The 20890-nt window shown below is 38.3% G+C and overlaps 1 protein-coding gene across 5 annotated transcripts in view; it reads right to left on the bottom strand.

Annotated features, from left to right (window-relative positions):
- The window catches only part of LOC103046863 (cullin-9), a 40934-nt gene extending 20688 nt beyond the window's left edge, over positions 1–20246 (bottom strand). For all 5 annotated transcript variants that reach the window (XM_007247368.4, XM_007247370.4, XM_007247369.4 and 2 more), the window contains exons 1-17: positions 20066–20246; positions 17609–18256; positions 14360–14514; positions 12845–13432; positions 12601–12742; positions 11202–11392; positions 8510–8936; positions 8039–8231; positions 6344–6545; positions 5910–6100; positions 4357–4553; positions 4005–4242; positions 3143–3248; positions 2832–3059; positions 2106–2196; positions 544–715; positions 184–289 (exon numbers count right to left, since the gene is read on the bottom strand). In XM_007247368.4, coding sequence (XP_007247430.3) covers positions 184–289; positions 544–715; positions 2106–2196; positions 2832–3059; positions 3143–3248; positions 4005–4242; positions 4357–4553; positions 5910–6100; positions 6344–6545; positions 8039–8231; positions 8510–8936; positions 11202–11392; positions 12601–12742; positions 12845–13432; positions 14360–14514; positions 17609–18251 — 3870 coding nt within the window. In that variant the 5' untranslated portion in view covers positions 18252–18256; positions 20066–20246. The remainder of the gene's footprint in view (positions 1–183; positions 290–543; positions 716–2105; positions 2197–2831; positions 3060–3142; positions 3249–4004; positions 4243–4356; positions 4554–5909; positions 6101–6343; positions 6546–8038; positions 8232–8509; positions 8937–11201; positions 11393–12600; positions 12743–12844; positions 13433–14359; positions 14515–17608; positions 18257–20065) is intronic.
- Positions 20247–20890: the final 644 nt, after the last annotated feature.

Raw genomic sequence — 20890 nt, 5'->3', positions numbered from 1 at the left:
TCAATCAATGACATTCGTCAATCAATCAATCAATCAATCAATCAATCAAATCCATCCATCCCTCCATCTATCACTCAAATCCATCGATCACTCAAATCCATCAATCAGTCAATAAATCAATAAATCAATCAATCAAAGCCATTCATCAATCAATTAATCAAATTTGTAAGAGTGTTTTCTCACAGTATTTAGTTCAGTATTGATGTTTGTGGGATCATCCCCTCCCAGAACTACAATACGAGCTGGCATGTAACTTGAGTCCTCGCTGGCGACAAGCACTGCCAGCTGCCTGTTGCGAGAAAGAAAACACATACAATTAAAAAGCACTTTAAAGTAAATAGGACATTTTGATCATAAAACAACAGATGTAAATGTATCTTATTAACTTCTTTATAATATTTTGAATCTACTAATTAAAAAAAACAATTTAAGAAATAGACCTTAAATAAAGTACATAGTAATAACATTAATCTACAGTTTTAAGAAAGCACATCACAAACATAATCTAACAATAAAAGGACTTTGAAAAAAAAGGAAACATACCTAATAACCACCCCCTTGTGCATGTAGATATTGACAAAATGGGAACCTGTGCAACCATTAGATTCCCAGTACGTTTTGGGGTTCTTGTCAGTTAGCTTGTTAGCTCGATGATGATTGGAGGAGACTTCTACCTTTTCCCAACATTTATCCTCTTTCAGTTCCACACTTGAGCCTGAAAAAGATAAATGTAAAGCATTAAAGCATTTTTGTTCTGTATTTTATAGCACTGTGGTGCAGGCATGTTTATTAGTCTTTTGATGAAAGTACAATTTTAAAGAGATTAAAAACCAAGTCATTGAAGTCTCTTTTTATCCAAGGAGAAAGAAAGTCCTAGCCATTGAATTATTTATGTCTGAGGGGTAATCCCTACAGTAAATAGTTAAATCACAATGAAATCCCTGCTAAACCAGCAAAACAGCAGCAAGTGAGAGGATGAGACTAAATGTCAGACCATCTTAATGGTTAAGTGTTTTTTTTTTTTTACTTTTCTACTCTTTGAGCATCATGCATTAAGACATGGTGCATCACTCAGCAAGAAACATAAAAAAGAATGGTCAAGTCACTAGGTTTACTCCATCAATAAACTAGGGGTGGGAATCTCTAGGCCTCCTGCGTTTCGATTTCAATTCTGGGGTCTGGAATGGTAATATAAAATTATTATCAAAGCCTCTTTCTATTTGCATCTTTTTCGTCTATACAGGATTTTTTTTTCCATATTGCGTGACTACTTGGTACTTTTAAAAAATAAAGTATCTGTAATGGTCCATAATGAACAATGCAATTTAATAAGCTCTTTGACACTTTTTCTATTTAAGAAAAGCAGAGTTATTTCAATTAATCAAATGATTAACAGAAAAGGCTAGGAATAATGTTTTCGAATATTAATACCAGTTACAAGGAAAACAAAAGCAAGAAGGTGATTATAATGTATATGTGGAGCTGGTTATAAATGTTGTGGCTGATCTGTGTTTGATTTGCATATAAATAAAGTATTATGCAAAGTATATAACATTTTTTTTACTGTATAATAATATCTCAGGGAAGTTTTGCTGCTTTTTAATGAGAATGAGCTTTTTATATGAGAATATTGTAATGTGTTGAGTTACTGCTATTAACCCTGAGCTTTAAAGGAGGAAATAAACTAAAAAAATCAGCTGTAGGTGTGTGTGCACGCGAGTGTGTGGGTGTGTGTGAGAGAGACAGAGCTCGTGTGAGAGAGACAAAGCGAGTGAGAGAGGGCGACTGAGAGTCTTCAGCACAGTGACGCCGTTTCAACAGTTTGGAGGAAAAGTATTGGATGGCTCCATAAGTTGATAGTGCGAGCATCTGAAAACACACTCGCAACAAACAAACATGGGGCAAAATGTCGACAGGCGTATTTTAGAACATGGAACCGTACAAGCGTGCTAGGTGGTCAAAATGCGTGCATGTTGGCAGGTCATTTGTAAGTCAATTTAGAATCATCCATGTCTGAATCAAGATGCATCTAAGAATCTAAAATTTTCCCCACCCCTACAATGTATTTAATACAGACAGGAAAAAAAGAACCCCCCTGACCAAACCTTGGCACAAGTTGCGCAAGAATACATCAAAGAACGGGATGTTGATAGGCTGATGGTTTCTCCGATGTTCCTCAATCTGGCCCAGGACCATCTGAAGGAAAAAACAAGGAATAGCCTTTAAGCTTACATTTCTTTAGCCAATGAATATGCAGCTCTGAAAAAGATTAAAGATACCCCTTCAGTTTCTTAATCAGTTTCTCTGATTTCACAATTTACAGGTATATGTTTGAGTAAAATTAACATTGTTGTTTTATTCTATAAACTACAGACATTTCTCCCAAATTCCAAATAAAAATATTGTCAATTTAGAGCATTACTTTGCAGAAAACGAGAAATGGCTGAAATAACAAAAAAAGATGCAGAGCTTTCAGACCTCATATAATGCAAAGAAAACAAGTTCATATTCATAAAGTTTTGAAGAGTTTAGAAATCAGAATTTGGTGGAATAACCCTGGTTTTTAATCACAGTTTTAATCCATCTTGGCATGTTCCCCTCCACCAGTTTTACACACTGCTTTTGAATAACTTTATGCCACTCCTGGTGCAAAAATGTAAGCAGTTCAGCTTGGTTTGACGGCTTATGATCGTCCGTCTTCCTCATGATTATATTCCAGAGGTTTCAATTAGGTAAAATCAAAGAAACTCATCATTTGAAGAGGTCTCTTATTTTTTTTACTTGCTAAAGTGTTACAAATGTGGTCTAAAAACAGTGAAGCAGTTACTGACCTGTATGCATCCAGCCAGCACACTGGTGGTCATCTTTTTGTAAAGGCTGGCATACTTTTCACAGTCATTAACCAGGTCCCGCAGCTCTGTGACCATAAGCAAGTTGGTGCTGTGCTTGTCCAAAGCTTTGACGAGTGCTTCCTTAGTGCCAAGACGACACATAACTACAGCGTAGTCTTTGTTCAGGGAAGCCAGGCGATAGAGGAAACGGATGAACTGCTGTACCGTCTGGAACATGAACAAACAAAAATATGTTTGATAGATGTATAATATTACCAAAAATACATGTTCAAAAGGAAATAGCTACCTACCTCTCTGTCATTAATACACGCCGTCATTGAAGACAGGCAAGGTTCAATGCTCTCATGCCAAGGCAGCAGATCCTCCTGATAGTTGTCTAAGAACTTGTTCAAAATTCTGTTACAAAATATGAATATAAAATGTCAGCTTCATGTCTGATTCATTCATATTTTTGTATTTTAAAAAATATTCTTAGATTGACATTGAAGTCTTTTGTACACAAGTATAGAAACCATTGCATATCTATCTCTTAACTGTAATATCAAATTTAAAGCAACATGCTGAACTGGCAAAAAAATTGTGAATAACTTCACTGTAATTTATGTACAGCTTAAAAATACAAAACCAAGCTACAAAAACAACATCCTATTATCTGTCTTTGCCTGCCCTCAATATTATCATGAATTTTGTACTGTAGATACTGAATTGTAACATGAATCTATGAGCAGTTTTACACCTGAAAGTTTATATTTTTGTAAATTTGTATACATTGGTTAGTTTTGGTTTTACACTGCAGTTTAGTAAGCAGACTAAAGAAGTGTGCTACAAGCTACTAAACACTGATTGGTTTGCAGAAGGGAGTTCCTCAGACCCACAGGTGTAATGCTGTCAGTTCTGCTAGTTGCATTTCCAGGTGTCATGGCAATTTTTGCCATACTACCAAAATCAGACTTATTTCAAGTGCACGTGTGTCATACATCAGAATGAGCTTAACAGATTATATTTTTTCACAATGGGTGACAATAACTTGACTCAACCTCCTGTAATTGGTCCAAAAGTCCAAGCCAACCTAAAAAGTGTTTTCACACTGCAAACAATCCAGACCATGGTTCAGTTGATCAATTAATTGGGCCGAGACTTTTTATAATTTACCTGAGAATTGGGAGCTGGACTGCTCGTTCCACTCTATGCTGGTCCATGAGGCGTACCAGGTCCTGGAAGGTATCTCTGCTACGCAAGACTTCATTCCTCTCCTCCTCCAGCTGTGAGGTGTCATCACACAGAAGCTGTTCCAAAGTCAGAATCACATCTTTGGTGGTGGTCATCTCCTTCAGACCTACCACCAACATCTTCAGCTCTGTGTCCTTGAAGTCAAGTTCCTCTTTGGACTCTGATGAGAACCCATCACAAAACTCTCAATGTCACTGAACAAGATTCCAAACAAAGTGAAACCAAACATTACATAGATCTTAGCAACTATTGAGAAAAAAAAAAACATCAATACCTTTCTTTTCCAGTTTGTGAACATTAGAGATGTGGTTGAGGGCAATGATTGCCAGCATTGTCTCAGAGCGCCGAGAGGAAAGGCATCTTTTCAGTACTGTAGTGACGTCACAGGCCACCAGCTGCTCTGCCAAGCTCTTGTGATTGGAGATCAGCATGATGATGACCAAAAGGCCATTCCATACAGACAGCCCACACCTAAGAATCACAGAGGAGCAGAACATGATCAAAACTGTCCAATAGTTGGTTAAATAATTCAAATGAGCAATAGCTGATCAGCATATGAATAATAGCAAATGACCAAATTATTCCTGTTGCACCAGGGATGTCTCAAATCAGGGTCGATCACGTAACTTTTAAAGGATCAGAATAGGATGGTAAAGATCTAGATCATTGACGTATCATAGTATCATATTTGTACGAGTTGGCGCAACATTTGAGGCAATGTGAGTGGCAGTGAGCTGAGCCATGAGCTCTGTCTCTTACTCACACCCGGACACCCAGAAAATATATGTGGCTATATGCAGCTAGAATATATTTTTTCTATTAAAGTTAAGTTAGTATTTTGGTGATTAATTCAATAATTTTTAAGCGACTGACACCACTAACAAATATAATTTTTTAATAATTTAAATACACATTAATAAACACTGGTAAGTCACATGGTGTACACATATGTGTAGTGTTTGATATTTGCACTGGTGATTTTAATGTTTGTGTTTGTTTCAAGTAAATAAATAATGTCTTAAATATATTGTTCCCCTTAATATATTTTATATTTTATATAAGTAATTATTATCCTTTAAGAAGAGTAGGCTAGCAAAATATAAGACTTTGACAAACACATTGTGATAAATGGTACGTTTTGATACTGTTTCAATAGTAATAATAATAAAAAAAATAAATCAATAAAAAAAACCTTAAAAACCCTTAACAGACAATTTGGATGTTTGTTTTTTTTTTTTTGCTTTTTACTGCATTGCTAAAAATCTAATATTTACACTCAAAAATAAAGTTTTATTCCATCTAAGGAATTGTTTATTTATTTTCACAGAGGAACTGAACAAACAATCTACAGCTTTAAGAGGTATATAAACCTTTGCATATGACTGTACTGTATTCTACACTTCTGCACTGTAGAACATATAAGAGAAATGTCACATTATTAACAGAGAAGGTATAGAAAATATACCTATGTACATAGTAATGTAAATTAGCTTTTATAGAAATAACATAGTATATTGCAATGGACAAAAGAGTGTCCAAAAGAGAATATTATGAAATTGTTAAGATGAACAATGGCAACAGATATTACTCTAGTATGATGCACTTCACAAATATTTAATCTAAAACAACTATTAAGTCAATACAGTAATGCGTCATGCTTTCTATTAAAAGGTATTTTTTAATAATAATAATAATAATAATAATAATAAAAATAATAGTAGTAAATTCAGTTTATCAAAAAATATACTTAAATTAGACTAAATTACTATGTTTCTAGAAAACAGGAATTAGCTTTATAGCTTTTACTAGTAGTTGTCTGCCACCTACCCAGGAGTGCTGAGCATGAGATCAACAGCGGATGGAATTGCACCAAGAAGCCCCTTCGAGCCCTCAGGTGTCGCTGAGCCAATGCTGGCAAAGATCTCCAGCATCATCTGAGTGCCAGACTCTGATAGAGGCAGAAAGCTCCCCACACTGCGCAAATCATGCTTACTAGCGCCCGTGATGACCTTCAGAGTCTGAAACAGAGGACGTACAGATTAGAGGTTATAATCAAAGGTTATAGTCTTTATGGCTCACTACTGTTGGTACTGTTTGTAAAATCAAATAGTGTTCTGTGTTCTTTGCTGTGTTCTTTAATTATATATTAGTAAGAATCAAACAATAAAAACTGGTTTGTCAATAATCTGTAATAACTATAATTAGCATAAAAATGTTTATTTGTGTATGGATGGATATGCGGTTGTCAGTAGTGTACTTACCGCTAGAGCAATGCGTTGAACTTGTGTGCAAGTGGGGTACTCTTGCATGCAGGACAAGATGGCTTTAACTCCTCCCTCTGTTGCAAAAGACACGCGCCACTCATATTTGAGCATGAGGCTGCGGGTCAGGAGCAGAGCAATGATGGCATTTTGCTTCGGCTGGCCTCCAATCATCTCTACCAGCAGCTTTAAGACTTTATCCCTGCATACCAAAGAAATGTTAATAAACGTTAGTGTTCTGTATTTTGACCAAAAACATACTGAATCACAGGTGCATACAAAAAGTGACTAAAAAAAAAAACATTTCCCAAAAATATACTAAACTTAAAGGAATATTTCATTCTTTTCAGCATGCAAACAGCTAGTGCTGCAGGTGCCAGTGATGGTTATGAAGTTTAATTGACTAGGTGACACTGCACCATCTGCAGCATAGCCCAGGTAAACGCCTCTAGGAAGTAAGAGAGCTAAGGTCTGTCAGAAGTTGCAAATCCTAGTCTTTTACAGTGAATCAATCATTTCTACAATTTAAATGGGTTATTCCTGTAAGGAAAAGCCCAGAAAACAAAAATCTGTTGAATGCAAACACCATGTGATAACACTGTAGCATAAAGTTTGTGTGAATTTTTGTTTCTTCACAAAAATAACTTTAAAACAAACTTTGCTGCAAAGTTTTGTTTAGCTACATTTGATCGTTGCTACTGTGATCTTGTTGTCTGTCCTGAACAGCATAAAAATTACAACAGGCTGGACAAAGTAATTTAAGACATGAAACTGCCAACATCTCAAAAAAATTGGTGACCACTACAGAGACAAGGTGGCCAAATGAGGTTGGCTGCCCTGTGTTCTGTGAACAAAACTGTGGCAGCAGTGGAAAAGGGGACACAGTCTTTCGTTCTCAGCAGCCTAATTGGAAGTGATGTTGAAAGTACAGAGTTTCCTGTGCAGAAGAGAGAATGTCACTGCTAAAACAATTGTACCTGCCACTTAGAAAGCGTAACAAGTAAAGAATCTATCTGAAATCCCAGATTTTCTGTTTTTAGAAGGGGGATTAAACAGTCCTTGGCATTCCTGATTGAAACACAGATCTTTATTGTGGTAAATATAAAACATTAACCAATTGGGTCTATAAGCGATTCTGTGCACCATCTAAGCACCACTGGAAAGGGACAGCAAGGAATCAATGCTTAATTTCAACCTAAAAGTCCAAACACTGGTTTCACACTGCAGTTAATCAGTTGCTTAAAGAACTGCAACTATTCTGGTGTAATAACACGCAGTAGCTGTGTCTCCCTTTACGTGACACTAATTGGTTTGTAAAATTATTTAATTCTGTCATTTTTTTAATGCTATGTGAAATTCTACGTTTCTGCCTGAATTCAATGACTGTTCAGTTCAGAAGGCTTAATTATGACCTTATACTAACATGCCAAAGTCATGGGATATTAACTAGACTTTTACCATGTCCAAGTAAGCTAAAGTACTGACATGTGGACTATGCAAGTGGGGCATTCTGCATTGAATTCAGAAGTGATTACTGTCAGAATCACTTGTCTATTTGCATGGACAATTCCAGCCAGATGCATCCACCGCCACCCACTGTGTGTGGAAATGCCTTCTATAAAGATAACATCAAAATAGATAGCTGGCTTGTCAAACAAATAGCTGGAAATGGAATTATACATAATATTATCTTACCGAATGGTCTGTGCTGAATCTGATCTAAGCGTGCTACGTTCCTGAGGTCCCTCTTCCTCCAGGATTTTACAGATAAACTTCATGCCAGCAAATTGCTGCCCTGCATCAGAGCTGCTTTTCTTCATGATGTCCACAACCTCGCCAATTTTCTCCAAAGCGGTCTTCTTGCCTTGAACCTTAGGATTATTGAAAACTAAAAGCGCAAAGAAGGACCCATTACTATTTATTTACAGTGCACTTAATAGTACAATAAATATATAACTATAATGATACTAAATCAGTATTGAAATAGATATTAGATTACTTCTTTTGGCCCCAAACTACATGAAATTAGAACTGCACAAATACCAAAAAATGTAAAGACATGCCTTTGGTTATATAACAGCATTTTCTAAGCCACAATAATACACAATAGTGGATTTTATATCTGAGCAGGTTTTTTAAGTATTTTTCTTTAAACTTTTGACTTGCCTTTCATTTTTTCCTCCATGTCTTCAGGGTATTTGGACTCATCTTCAGTTGGCAGCTCACTCTCTGTGTCACTACCACAGCTGCCGTTATCAGCAGGGATCTCTTTTTTAGGCTTCTTGCAAAGCGAGCCCATTGTAGAAGAGGAGGCTGAAGAGGTTGAAGCTGCAGGGGTCGCTGATGACGAAGACGAGGATGAGGTGGCCTGTCCACCAACTCCAGAGGAGCTGAGGGAGCTGTCTGTGAGCATCTCCTCGTCCTCCAGACTAGCTCCACCACGACGCAGGTAGTGCTTGGCGAATGCATGTGAGCAGAGCAGGTCACCTAGGCAGGAGGCCTGCAGCGTCTGCTTCAGGTAGTGCAAGATCTTACGGGCCATCTCGCTCGTCACAGACAGCTGGATTAGAGTGACTTCATCCAGCTCCACCACCTGAAAGATAGAAAGTTAGAGAGTGTTCAAACATCACTTTGATTTCTGCCATTAACATTATATGTACGTATGGTATTTTAGGTCAATGTAAATTCAGGAGTCTTGTACAGTGACTCTTATGACTGTAACAGTTCTGCTGTCGAAAGAATGGAAAAAAGAACCTAAGTTTTCTGTGTGCGAGATATGAGTGGTAATCAATGGGATTGTCAGAATAATTACATGAGCACGTTAAAGATAACTATATAGACATAATCTCAACAATTGTCACAGCTCTAGAGATCTATTGTGTTTACTGAGGGAGATGAGCCCATTGAACCAAAAATATTTATATTCTAAATGTCAGAATATACTTAAAACATTTTTGTTTTTTAAAAGGAGCCTAGTAACTACTAAACTACATGTAAGTTGAAAATCCAAGAAATGGTTATTGTGATCACTGTATGCACGGTGTGTGCACAGGCCTGTAAATTGGCAAGAACTTGACGATACAAGACTTTCATGACACAGGGGCTACAATTTAATATACCACAATTTACTGCGATAGTGTAAGCAAGGCGAAATATTGTGATTTTATGAACCACTGTCTGCCACCATTCTTTAGATACTAACCGGTTACTTTTAAAAGCTGATACAGAATTGCAAAACAAAAAAATACAATATCTAACATAGTGCTGGACGATATGGCAAAAAATTATATCACGATATATTCCTTAATTTCGGTCGATACGATATAATTTCGATATCGATATAAACTATATAAAACTATATAAAATACTTTGAAGGCCTCAGAAAAACTGCTAAGAATCCCTGCAATGGACATCTGTACACTACTGTCTGAAATCTTAAATTGAAGTCTTTAAAGCCTCCTCTCACAAAAAACTGTATAATACTTTATAAATAAAAAATTATCAGAATAAATCAATGCTCACTTTTATTTGCATGTAGCAAAATAAAAACATGACATCCCTGTCAAACATAAACCTATAACCTATATACATATTACCAATATAAATAACTTTACATTACAACAGAGGCAGAGCTTCTTATTCTTTTGTAAACATATTTAACAGATCAAAACAAAAGTGCTTCAACCAGAATAGGGAATAGAAAAAGCCTTCATATGTATAAAGGGAACATGATATCCCTGTCAAATAAACAAACCTATATAAACTATAAATAACTTAGATACAACATAAACTACAAGTGTTTTAGCCAGAATAAGGAAGATATTGTGTGTAGTGAATCTGCTTGAGGTGGAGGAACGGATGTATTACTGTTGCTGGTCGGCTCCACTCTCCGGCACAATTTGGAGCAAGCTGAAGTCTGAAGTTTATCAAACCTTTGAAAGTCGAACCACTGAATTAGACCTGCCTCCCTCAACTATCCGCTCATTCTTCATATAAAATATCCTGCGATGAAAACGAGCGGGTTAGGGTCGGTTTCGTTTTATCGCGGGAGGTTTTAGGTGCGGAGCGGAGAGGAGCGGAGTGCAGCCGAGATCCGTTCGGTTAGGGTCTGTTTCGTTTCATCACGGGCGGGTTTTGGGTGCGGAGCGGAGCGCAGCCGAGATCCGTTCGGTTAGGGTCGGTTTCGTTTCATCGCGGGCGGGTTTTGGGTGCGGAGATCCGCTCGGTTAGGGTCGGTTTCGCTTCAAGGCGGGCGGGTTTTAGGTGCGGAGCGGAGATCCGCTCGGTTAGGGTCGGTTTCGCTTCAAGGCGGGCGGGTTTTAGGTGCGGAGCGGAGATCCGCTTGGTTAGGGTCGGTTTCGCTTCATCGCGGGAGATTTTAGGTGCGGTGCGGAGAGGAGGCGACCCAGGTTTAGCCTAGCCTAGCCTAGCTGGCTACGTGCCTGTATGATTGCGTCATCACGCACTGACGTAGCCCGGCTATGTTCAGGGCTGCAGTGAACTGACGCCGCTAAAAAACGCCTGTCTGTAAATAATACATATCGATAAATCACAAAAATGATATCACCGTTATTGAAACATTTCTTATCGCGATAAATACCGATATCGAAATATTGTCCAGGCCTAATCTAACATATCAATATGGGTTGTAATTATCTACTGTAAGTCTAATATGAGCTCAAGGATAATTAAGACTAATGATACTATTTATTAAGAAATAATATATAGCGCTGTTATATAGTAAGCATCCCTATAAAATTAGACTTTTAGACTTAGATTGCAATACAGGGTACAGTGGAATCAGAAAGAAATAGGTACAATAATTAATCACAAAAAAAAGAAAGAAATGGGTGCTTACCTGTTCTTCAAAGTTCTGTTGCAGAATGTTGTTGATTTCCTGCTGCTGCTTTGGTTCTAGCTTCTTAATAAAGAAAAGCACCTCCCACCACTCAGCACGGGTCAGGGTGCTGTCATCATCATGAAGGCTGTCCATTAAATAAGGCAATGAGTACAATCCACCAGGAGGCTTCGAGAAGAACGTCTGGCTCACTAACGTGGGCAGAGACAATGGGGAAAAAGTCAAAATGAGCATCATCCACATAAAATCTTCTAAACTAGAAACCTTACAGGAGAATGTAAAAATCTTCTTAACTTTAATGAAGAAAACCTTCTTCATTTAATATGAAAGAAGCGGGAGGGTGTTCCAGCTTGTGCTGTTTGCACTCACCATAGTCAGACACCAGACGCTTAAGTTAAACTTAAAGCTTCATGCTTTAGTGCTTAGGTAATCTGGTCTCGTAAGTTCATCAATCATTGCACACAGGCTAATGCTTATTATCAGTTTGACTGCATGCATCAAGCAGCAACGTCCATACAGTTTTAGACTAGGTCTGGGTAATGTATCAAATATTGATATTTTAAAAACCTTTTTAACAAGAACAAAAAAACATTTAAACAAGGCGAAAAAAATACTATACTGTAATATAGCATATACTATGCAGTTTATCATCCTAATATGATTTAATTCCAATAACATTTAGTTTGTATTTAATAATTATTTGTTTTTTTGCATTATTTTTTTTGTTTTTTGATGACACTTGAGTACACTGGCAAATTTGCCAGAAAAACACTGCAATTAAAGTTAGTATCTACTATTTAAAGATGCATCATACTGTGTTTTGGTGTTTCAACTAAACATTAATTAGGGATGTCCCAATCAAATTTGTCTGCCCCTCCAACAGAGTCCCAATTCAATACTTTGGCAATGCAGTGCAAAAAAAGAACACATCCAAATTGTGCCTTAAGTTTTTTTTTTAATTAATTTGTAATTTGTAATTTGTAACAACAGTATTATTTTTATCACAAAATAAGCAAGTACTAAATGACCATATAAATAATTTCCATTTTAATATGCATCTTGCCTTAAATAAGCAAACAAAAAATGTCACACAACAACAATTCTGTGATTAATCATTAAGATCATGATTTTTTTTTTCTGTTTTTTCGGAAGAGTAATAATAGTGTAGTGTGGTTTAGGCCGGAAAGACTAGATTTAGACTAGACTTTTTTTTACTGTATTATAATATCTTGATGTAGTTTTGATGCTTTTTAAATGAGAATACAGTAATGTGCTGAGTTACAGTTTAAAAGAGCTTTAATGGAGCAAATAAATGAGAAAAAATTGGTGTGTGTACTGTTACATACCTACTCAATTGCTTATATCTGCCAAACAAAGAAAAATAGTGTAGTGATCTAACCAGTAGTGAGCTTGAGTGTCTCTGTCAATGAAGTCGCCTTTTCCTGAGTCTCTTTCTCAGCCTGTCCGCTGTTTCCAGATCCCAGGATCTCAATCATGTGCCAGTGCACCCAGTAGGTCCTAGAAATTGAGTTCCAGTATACCTATAAACACACAGACAAACATGTACAAAACACACAGTTAACCACCTGCTGGTTTTAGAAGAACGCCATTTATAAATGGAACAACTTGCACACTGTGTCTACCTGAACAGGTGGTGAACCGTCATTACTATACCGAAACTCTCCCTCATCGCCTGCGCTGACCTCCTCATAGTCCTCCAGCATGCGAACCTGCATGCCACTCTTCAGGTTGTCCTGTACATACTCAACATAAGCAAAATGCGTGGCAAAGTCAGTGCGTGTCTTGTAGCCATTTCCGGTCTTCTTCTTTGGTGGGGTGACAGCTGCGATCGCAGAGGCAGTCACAATAGTGGGGGATGCAGAAAAGCGGGGCTGAAAGATGGAGCGAACTGTGCGTCGGTTCAACTCCTCCTCCATGCCGTCTGCCCCCTCTGATGCAGCAGGGGAGTGAATGGGAGGCTGGCGGTTTCGGTCCCAGCCCATTACACGCACCAGCTCAGAGATGAGGTTGGCCATGGCCATGGTGTACTCAAACTCGCATTGTACTCGAGACTGCTCTGACTGATGCCCCGATGAGGATGAGGATGAGGAGGATGGTCCAGGGTCCTGCCGCTCAGAGCTGGACTCCACTCCAGCCGTGTTAAGCTTGTCCATCAGCGAGGTCACACACAAGTAGCGCTTCACCAAAGAGAAAAGCAGCTTGCCTGGAATCTATAGCAAAGAATGATAATGCATGTAAGTGTACAAGTTGTAAACAGTTTATCTTATTTAATGAACTGCTAGCTGACAGCACCCTGGATTACCGGAACTCTCAGAGTTTCTCAGTCTAGAGTTATCGGGCGGCATTTACATCCCGCTGGCACTGCGGTTAGCGGCTTATGCTGTTGTAACGAGCATTAGTGCTGGAGAAAATGCAATGATAACTCACCCTTAGACAAAATAAACGTTATAGACAACGGTTGTTTGAATTTTGAAATAATATTAGTTTTGCTTTCCCATTAGAAGTAGGCATCCTTACAAGTGTCGCTTAATAGACATTATAATCCGGTGTGCCTTATGTTTGAAAACGGACCGGAAAAAAGTTGCACATACAAAAGTGGAGAGCATGCACTGAAATGCGGACAGTGAAGTAAACAATAATACAGGGAAATACCAGCATTTAAATAAATTAACTATGATTTTAATTCATTTTTAAGTGATTGACACCACTAATATAAATTGAATTATATAAAAAATTAAGAACTTAAGGCTGGTACAATATACGACTTTTACAAACATATTTTTCAATAATGCTAAATATTGTTTATTATTGTTATCGTCAAAATTATAGGATTTATTATTATATTATAATATTATATTATAAATTATCATTTATTTTCTGTTGGGGTGTGTGATTTGTACTCGTATAAAACTCAACTGTATCCACAAACATGCTTAGGGAACAAAATTCATAGTTTAATCACAAGTAATGCTGTTGTTTTTGCTTTTAATAAGCGCCACAAACATGCACATTGTTTTCGTTCCAACAAAATTCAAAAAAGACAGTAGCCTCTTGTAGTGACAATATGAGAATTAGATTTCTCATGTCGACTGTTAAATAAATATGTTGTGTGAAAGAATACTTAATATAACAGTTACCTGGGGGAGATGGATGCCCTCAAAAGAGATGCCATGCTCCTCTGAAGAGGTGGTCTCTGCAAACAGCTCCAGCAAAGTGTAGCGGTTGTCAAAGTCCATGTGCTGCTCAATGCCATCCTGCTGGCTGAGGGACAGGAGCACATAGGCACGACTTCCTGAAAGAACAGAGAACACAATATATAAGAAACATTTATTCATTTCTTTAAATATAGATGAAAAGAAAATAATATACGTTAGTGTAAAGTTTCCACAATCAGTGATCAGTGGTTTGGAGAGTCATGTCATCTGCTGGAGTTGGTCCACTGTGTTATATCAAATTTAAAGTCAGTGCAGTGTTTTCCCGCAAAATCTTCCAGCACTTCATGCTTCCCTCTGCTGATTTTTATGGAGATGTGGACTTCATTTTCCAGCAGGACTTGGCGCACTGCCCACGCTGCCAAAAGTACCAATTGGTCTTATATAATAATCTAATTTTCTGGGATACTGATTTTTGAGTTTTCATTGGTTGTAAGCCATAACCATCAACAATAAAATAAATAACCGCTTACAATAGAAGTTCTGGGTTGAGCATTTCACTACACCCCAACTCCTTATTAGCCACCCTCCTAAAAAGCCACTTCCAACTGCTTAAAAATAAAAAGGCATAATATATAAATGACTACAAGTCAAATTGTTTCCAATGATATCCATGTCCCTGTTCTTCACAGTAATGAATTACACTTCCTATATTACTGTCCACTAATAATTACAACTAACATGACCAGCATTAACTAATAATAAACTTGAATCACATCATCCCATATTTTAAAACACCTAATACATATTAGCAACAAATAATCAAACACAGAGAGCATAGTTACAGTTTGTAAAGATATTTAGGTGGCTGTAGTTTTAACTCCAAAAAGATATAAAGTGAAGCTCCCCTAGATGCTTAAATCATAGTAGCTGCAATTAGCAACTTGTCTGTCAGCTTTCTATGCAAATTTGCCTATAAGAAAATCATGATTGATGGGAAAATCTTGATTATGGGAAATATTCTGGAAAAAAAAAAATTCCAGAAAGCTCTGCAGAATGTTACTGTTCACGCATGTTCATTTGTGTTGATGGTACGAACCTTTTCGAAACATAGCAGTTCTACTTAATGGATTATTTATTCATTCGTTCAAGCTAAATATGGATCATAAGGATTATAAATATAATTGGCTAATTTTTTTTGCAGTAGTAGTAGATAAGCAGTATGATAAAAAAAAATTAACGATTGCAAAAAAGTGGCTAGTGATCACAGCTTGCCAGCTTGGTAGAGATCGCAGAAGAGGTTATGTCAAAGACAACATATGGAAGTGACTTAAATCTGATTTAAAACAATTGTGTCTACACAATCCTGACAAAATCAAAAATCTCATTAAAGCAAAAAAGTAAAAAATTAATAATAATAATAATAATAATAAAAATAAAAAATACTTAAATGTATTACTTCCACTCTGTTCAGAACTGTTTCTCTCCCATGGGAAAACAGTGCAGCTCAGTCACTAACAGGATAGGAATGTATTTAATTCATGTGTATTCGCCCCAAACCATCATGGTTTCTCTTCCTTTCTCTTAACACGTGTGGCTGCCTGACTTCTCATTTTTACTACACAGGTTTATGCCATGTTTTTTTCCAACCATCATAGGGTTCTCACAACCAGTCTATTTATTCCATCTAAAGCTAGAGGAAACACATTTAGCACAGTGAAAGTAACTAATCCACAAAAATGTGGTGACTCATTTAGGAATGAGTCATAGTACACAAGTAAAACAAACAGCATTAGCAAATAAAGCTTTTGTATCAAATGTTTTTTTTATACAAAGATCATCACAGTTATTAAGTTTGATTTTTTAGCTGCAGAAGAATTAAAATGGTGCTTAGAGCTAAAGGGTCACATGGAACATGATGTCAAAAACAAAGTCACACAGTCACATTTCTACCACTTAAACCATTCATGAAACAAAAAGTACAGTCATTGCAGTTATTTAGTTTCACTTGAAGAAACAGACCTTTGAGGGATAGCCCTAAATAGGAATCTGGCTTAACACCATTTGGGTCTATATAAATATAACGGTGCTTCAAACAATAACACTAAACATTCTAAAGTCTAAAGTATTTTTTTTATTTGAAATTACACTGGATCCTATGAAACAAAGATTTCAGATATGAACAGGATAACATCTCAGAGTAAAATTAGTCTAGTCTAGACTCTCTACTGGCTAGTTACAGTATGATATATAGCTCTGCCTATCCACATATGTTTCAGTGACAAAACAGTCAATTTTAATCTCATTTCTATGACCAACAGTTAGTTCAGCCTGTGCTAATATTGGTATTTTCCTCCAAAATTAGTTTTTAAAAACATATTGCACTATATCATACGAATGTAGGTTACACTTACAGGTGATTGACAGACTATTCAAGGAGTAACTGAATTGTAGTCTGATGTATAGGAAGTTTTGCTTCTGCTCTGGATTTTGACAACACTATACTAAATTAAAGCCAAGTGAAAACAAAAACAGAGAGAAAGGCAACAAGCCTTGCTTGTATGCTTATGCTTATATATAAACATGTAAATTAATAATAAACAAATTACTTTAGCCAAAGGTACTATCCTAGCCCTGTAATGTTTTTTTTTGCGTGGCTCAAAAACAGACAGTAATAGTGCATTGGGAGGAGTGTCAGTCTGCCATCACAGAAAACAAAATTCTGGAGGAAACACTTAGAGTCTTTGATTTTCTAAAAACAAAACAACCAGGTGTCAAAAAGATGCTACCGAAATCTGCATGTCAAACAATTATTAATTATGTCTCATCAAAACAGCTTCACCCTGTTTCTAAATGTTACAGAATATCAGTGCATTCTTCATTGCTTGTAGCAGTGGGGCGCTGATATTTAGCAACAGATGCAGCTGAAGTTCTCTTGACAGTTCATTTTCACATCTTCAGTTCGTTTATCACCTAAAATCCCTCTTTCCTGGACTACATATTCCCATCACCGAGGGCCTGTATGACACACCCTCAGAGTCTTATCACAATTAAGGCATATTATCCCTTTCTCTTTCTATATCATACACAACAATACAAAGAAGCAGCTACAAGGTGAATGCAATATTTTGCAGAAAAAAGCTATGAGTGCAGGAGAGGTATTTGTGATACTTGGTTCTAAAAATGAGACAATGTGACTCCAACATCAGCAGAACATTCATGGCTGCATCTTACCTGCATCATGGGAGGCCAAAGCACGTAACATCTTTCCAGCGCTGCGGCGGGTCTGACGCTCTTTGTTGCACAGCAGTTCCATGAGCAGGTCTAGTGCACCAGTCTCCTTAAAGACTCCAACCAGTGAGCCAATGCTAGCATAGGCGCTCAGCACATGAATGGTGTGTGTGAGACTAATGGCGAAATCACTGTTTTTGGCCATCTGTTTTCGCGCTCGCTCGACAAGGTTCTTGACATCATCTTTCATATCCGACAGCTCCACCTCGTCAAACGTGACGTCGGGAGAGAACTGACCACTTGGCCGCACCTTCTCCTCCAGCAGAGGACGCTTGCCCAGCAGCGTGGGGCAGTTGGCATACACATCCTCTGTCGACATCCACATCAATATGTTTTCCGTCTTACTTTCACCAGAAGAGGACCCGCTGGAGCCGCCAACACCAGAGCTACCACTACCCCCGCCACCTGCCTCGTTACTGCTGCCGCCTGAACTGGTGCCATCATCCAAAGCCAGCAGGCTCCAGCGGATCAGGTACTCTGTCTGGCCATCATGGGTGCGCCTCTGGCGAATCAGCTCCTCTGGATAAGCCTGCTGTTTTGGCCCCAACTGAACCAGGAGGTTCCCATTGCGGCGCTCGCCCACCATTATGGCTAAAGGTTGAAGATAAAGACAAAACATATAAATATTAACACTAGATTCAAGACTGAAGTGCCTACATAAAAAGTTAGATAACACAGTCAAAATAACATCACAAAAAAGGTACAGTTTTTATGTGCATGTTCAATCAGCAGGTCCAATCTTGTTAAACGGTTAAGCTATGTAAATGAACGAGAGAGTGTGAAGTGAAACTGAAAGATGAAGTGCACAACCAGCAACCAGTTCCAGGATGAAACTCTAGCTGCTGAATCATTTAAAAGAGAGGGGGAGACACATTACAGAAATGTAGGGGGAGTCCTCAATGAGTCATTTCCAAGCATTTGTCAGACCCAGAATAAAAAGGATTCACTATTTAGATTTTAAAACTAAAGTACTGGGAAGATAACACACTACATCACTACTTTGTCATGTGTTGGACACTGGACCTTGCTAGTTTCAAAATGTAAAACAAAAAAATAGTCAATTAGTCAGCGATTATTTCTGCCATGTTCCCCATCCCTAAAAAACATAGAAACAGCTAGATTTAAAAGCATTTTAAAATGTCTAGATGTTGTTTAAACGTGGAAAGTACAGATATTTAGTGAAAAAATATGTAATGTGTTGTTTTTGAGCATTTTTGTTGAGTGTAAACTTGGTGAGTGAACCATTTACCCATCTCCCACTGCACTTCTGTCTCCAGCACATTGTGTATTGTGATACTGTTACAAATGAACAATTAGTCGACAAATTTAAATAAAGAACATTGTTGATTATGTGGACTAATAGTTGTAACCCTACTGAGTTGGCCACACTCCTACAACATATTGGACAGCTACAGTAAGATTCAAACAGATTATACATAGTTATATTTCTTGATAGGTCCCAAGCCTAAGTTCACTACATTGGAGAAAAATGATTACCAGGAGTTACAAAGATATCAACGTGTCTGGACCATAGACTGCAGTTATATGCTGGATGCTAGCTTGTTTACAGAGTCAGCTAACGTTAGCTAACAGTAACTAGCTTACCTAGATTAGCTACATTTACTTTTAGTTACATATACGTTTATTTTAGCTAGCTAACAGCTAACTAACTAATTAACGAGTTGGCTACAGCTTTCTGATATCAACCAGCTGGCTGTCACCTACTCCCAAAGTTAGTGAGAACATTATTGCAGTAAAAGAACTGCACTTACAATCTCAAAAATTATTTAGTTAGCTAGCCCATTAACTAGCTAGTGAAACACGGGCCCGTCTCATTCGCTTCTCCCTCCGTTTGGGACTCTGTGCACTTAGTTTCGAGTGTCATTACATAGCTGTCAGTTCTCCCTCCCTCTGCCAAACAACAGCAGGCTAAGCTAAGCTAAGCTAAGCTACCCCTGTCTTTACCGGACGAAAACACAACCGAACCGATTTAGCTAAAAGGACATGTTTGTTCCCAGAAGGGTCCGCTAGCTGACTTCTGATGCTGACTCACTTCTGGGTAACGCTATCTGTCTGAGTCAGCCACTCCCCTCCATGCTAACCGAGCCGCTCACTCAGCCTGTGTTCAGGCTGGATCCGCTCTCTGACAGGAGCTGCTAGTCGCAGTCCACGTTTCTGTGAACCTGGCGCCTAGCAGGGTGAAGTGGACAGGGATTAGGGCAGTGGTTGAGACAGGGCCCTGGCTCAGTTTAGCGCACATACACAGGGCTGGCACCTGGTTACATCAGCATGCTGGTTTCCCCACCGCTGAGCCCGGAGCCCGGGAGCAGCGCGGCCTGCGGAGTAAAGTTAACCCAGCTGCTCCATCCAATAATAATAAACACAGCCGCTCCCGCTCACCTGCAGCGTCACACGACCTCTCCTTCACCGCTTTCTCCCTCTGTCGACGAGGTTTTTTCCTCCTCCGCGAAGAATTGTCGTTGCCCAGCCTGAACTCGTTGTTTTTCTCAACTTGCCAGTTTCTTTTTCATCCACAACATTCGCAGCCTCGGAGTACAGACTGCAACTGACATCCGGTCTGGAAGCGGAAACTGTGTTTAGTAACCATAGACATCTCAGTGAGAGAGAGGAGTGAGATAGGAGGGCGGCTGTGAGTCAGCGGCCTCAACAGGAGAAACCGAGAAACACACTCAAAACCAGGGGAGGTGAACAAGTAAAACACACTCAAAACCAGGGGAGGTGAACAAGTAAAACACACTCAAAACCAGGGGAGGTGAACAAGTAAAACACACTCAAAACCAGGGGAGGTGAACAAGGAAAACACACAACCAGGGGAGGGGGACAAGAAAAACACACTCACAACCACAGGAGGTGAAAAAAACACACTCACAACCAGGGAAGGTGAACAAGAAAAACACACTTACAACCAGGAGCAAAAAGAATAAATGGATAAATGCCTTGAAATACTTCAAATCAGATTTTTATTACTTTTTTATGTATTCCTGAATCGGCTATGTATCCAATCCATGGACATGTGACATGAGTGTGAACGGTCAGTCAGAATTTGTGCATCTTTTTGCTTTTACGCATGCGCTACGTGCTTCTCTTGTACCCACACATCTCTTGGTGCAGATGTGCAGCTATAGCAAAAGCAAACTACCTGGCCTTTTTTTCACCTCCTCGACCTGAGCATGTACTCCAGAGCTGTTTGCTCTCCACTCAAGC

The sequence above is a fragment of the Astyanax mexicanus genome, chromosome 7, assembly GCF_023375975.1.
Source record: "Astyanax mexicanus isolate ESR-SI-001 chromosome 7, AstMex3_surface, whole genome shotgun sequence".
NCBI lineage: Eukaryota > Metazoa > Chordata > Actinopteri > Characiformes > Acestrorhamphidae > Astyanax > Astyanax mexicanus.
The sequence above is the reverse complement of the archived record's forward strand: the minus strand, read 5'-3'. Positions and strand labels throughout refer to the sequence as shown.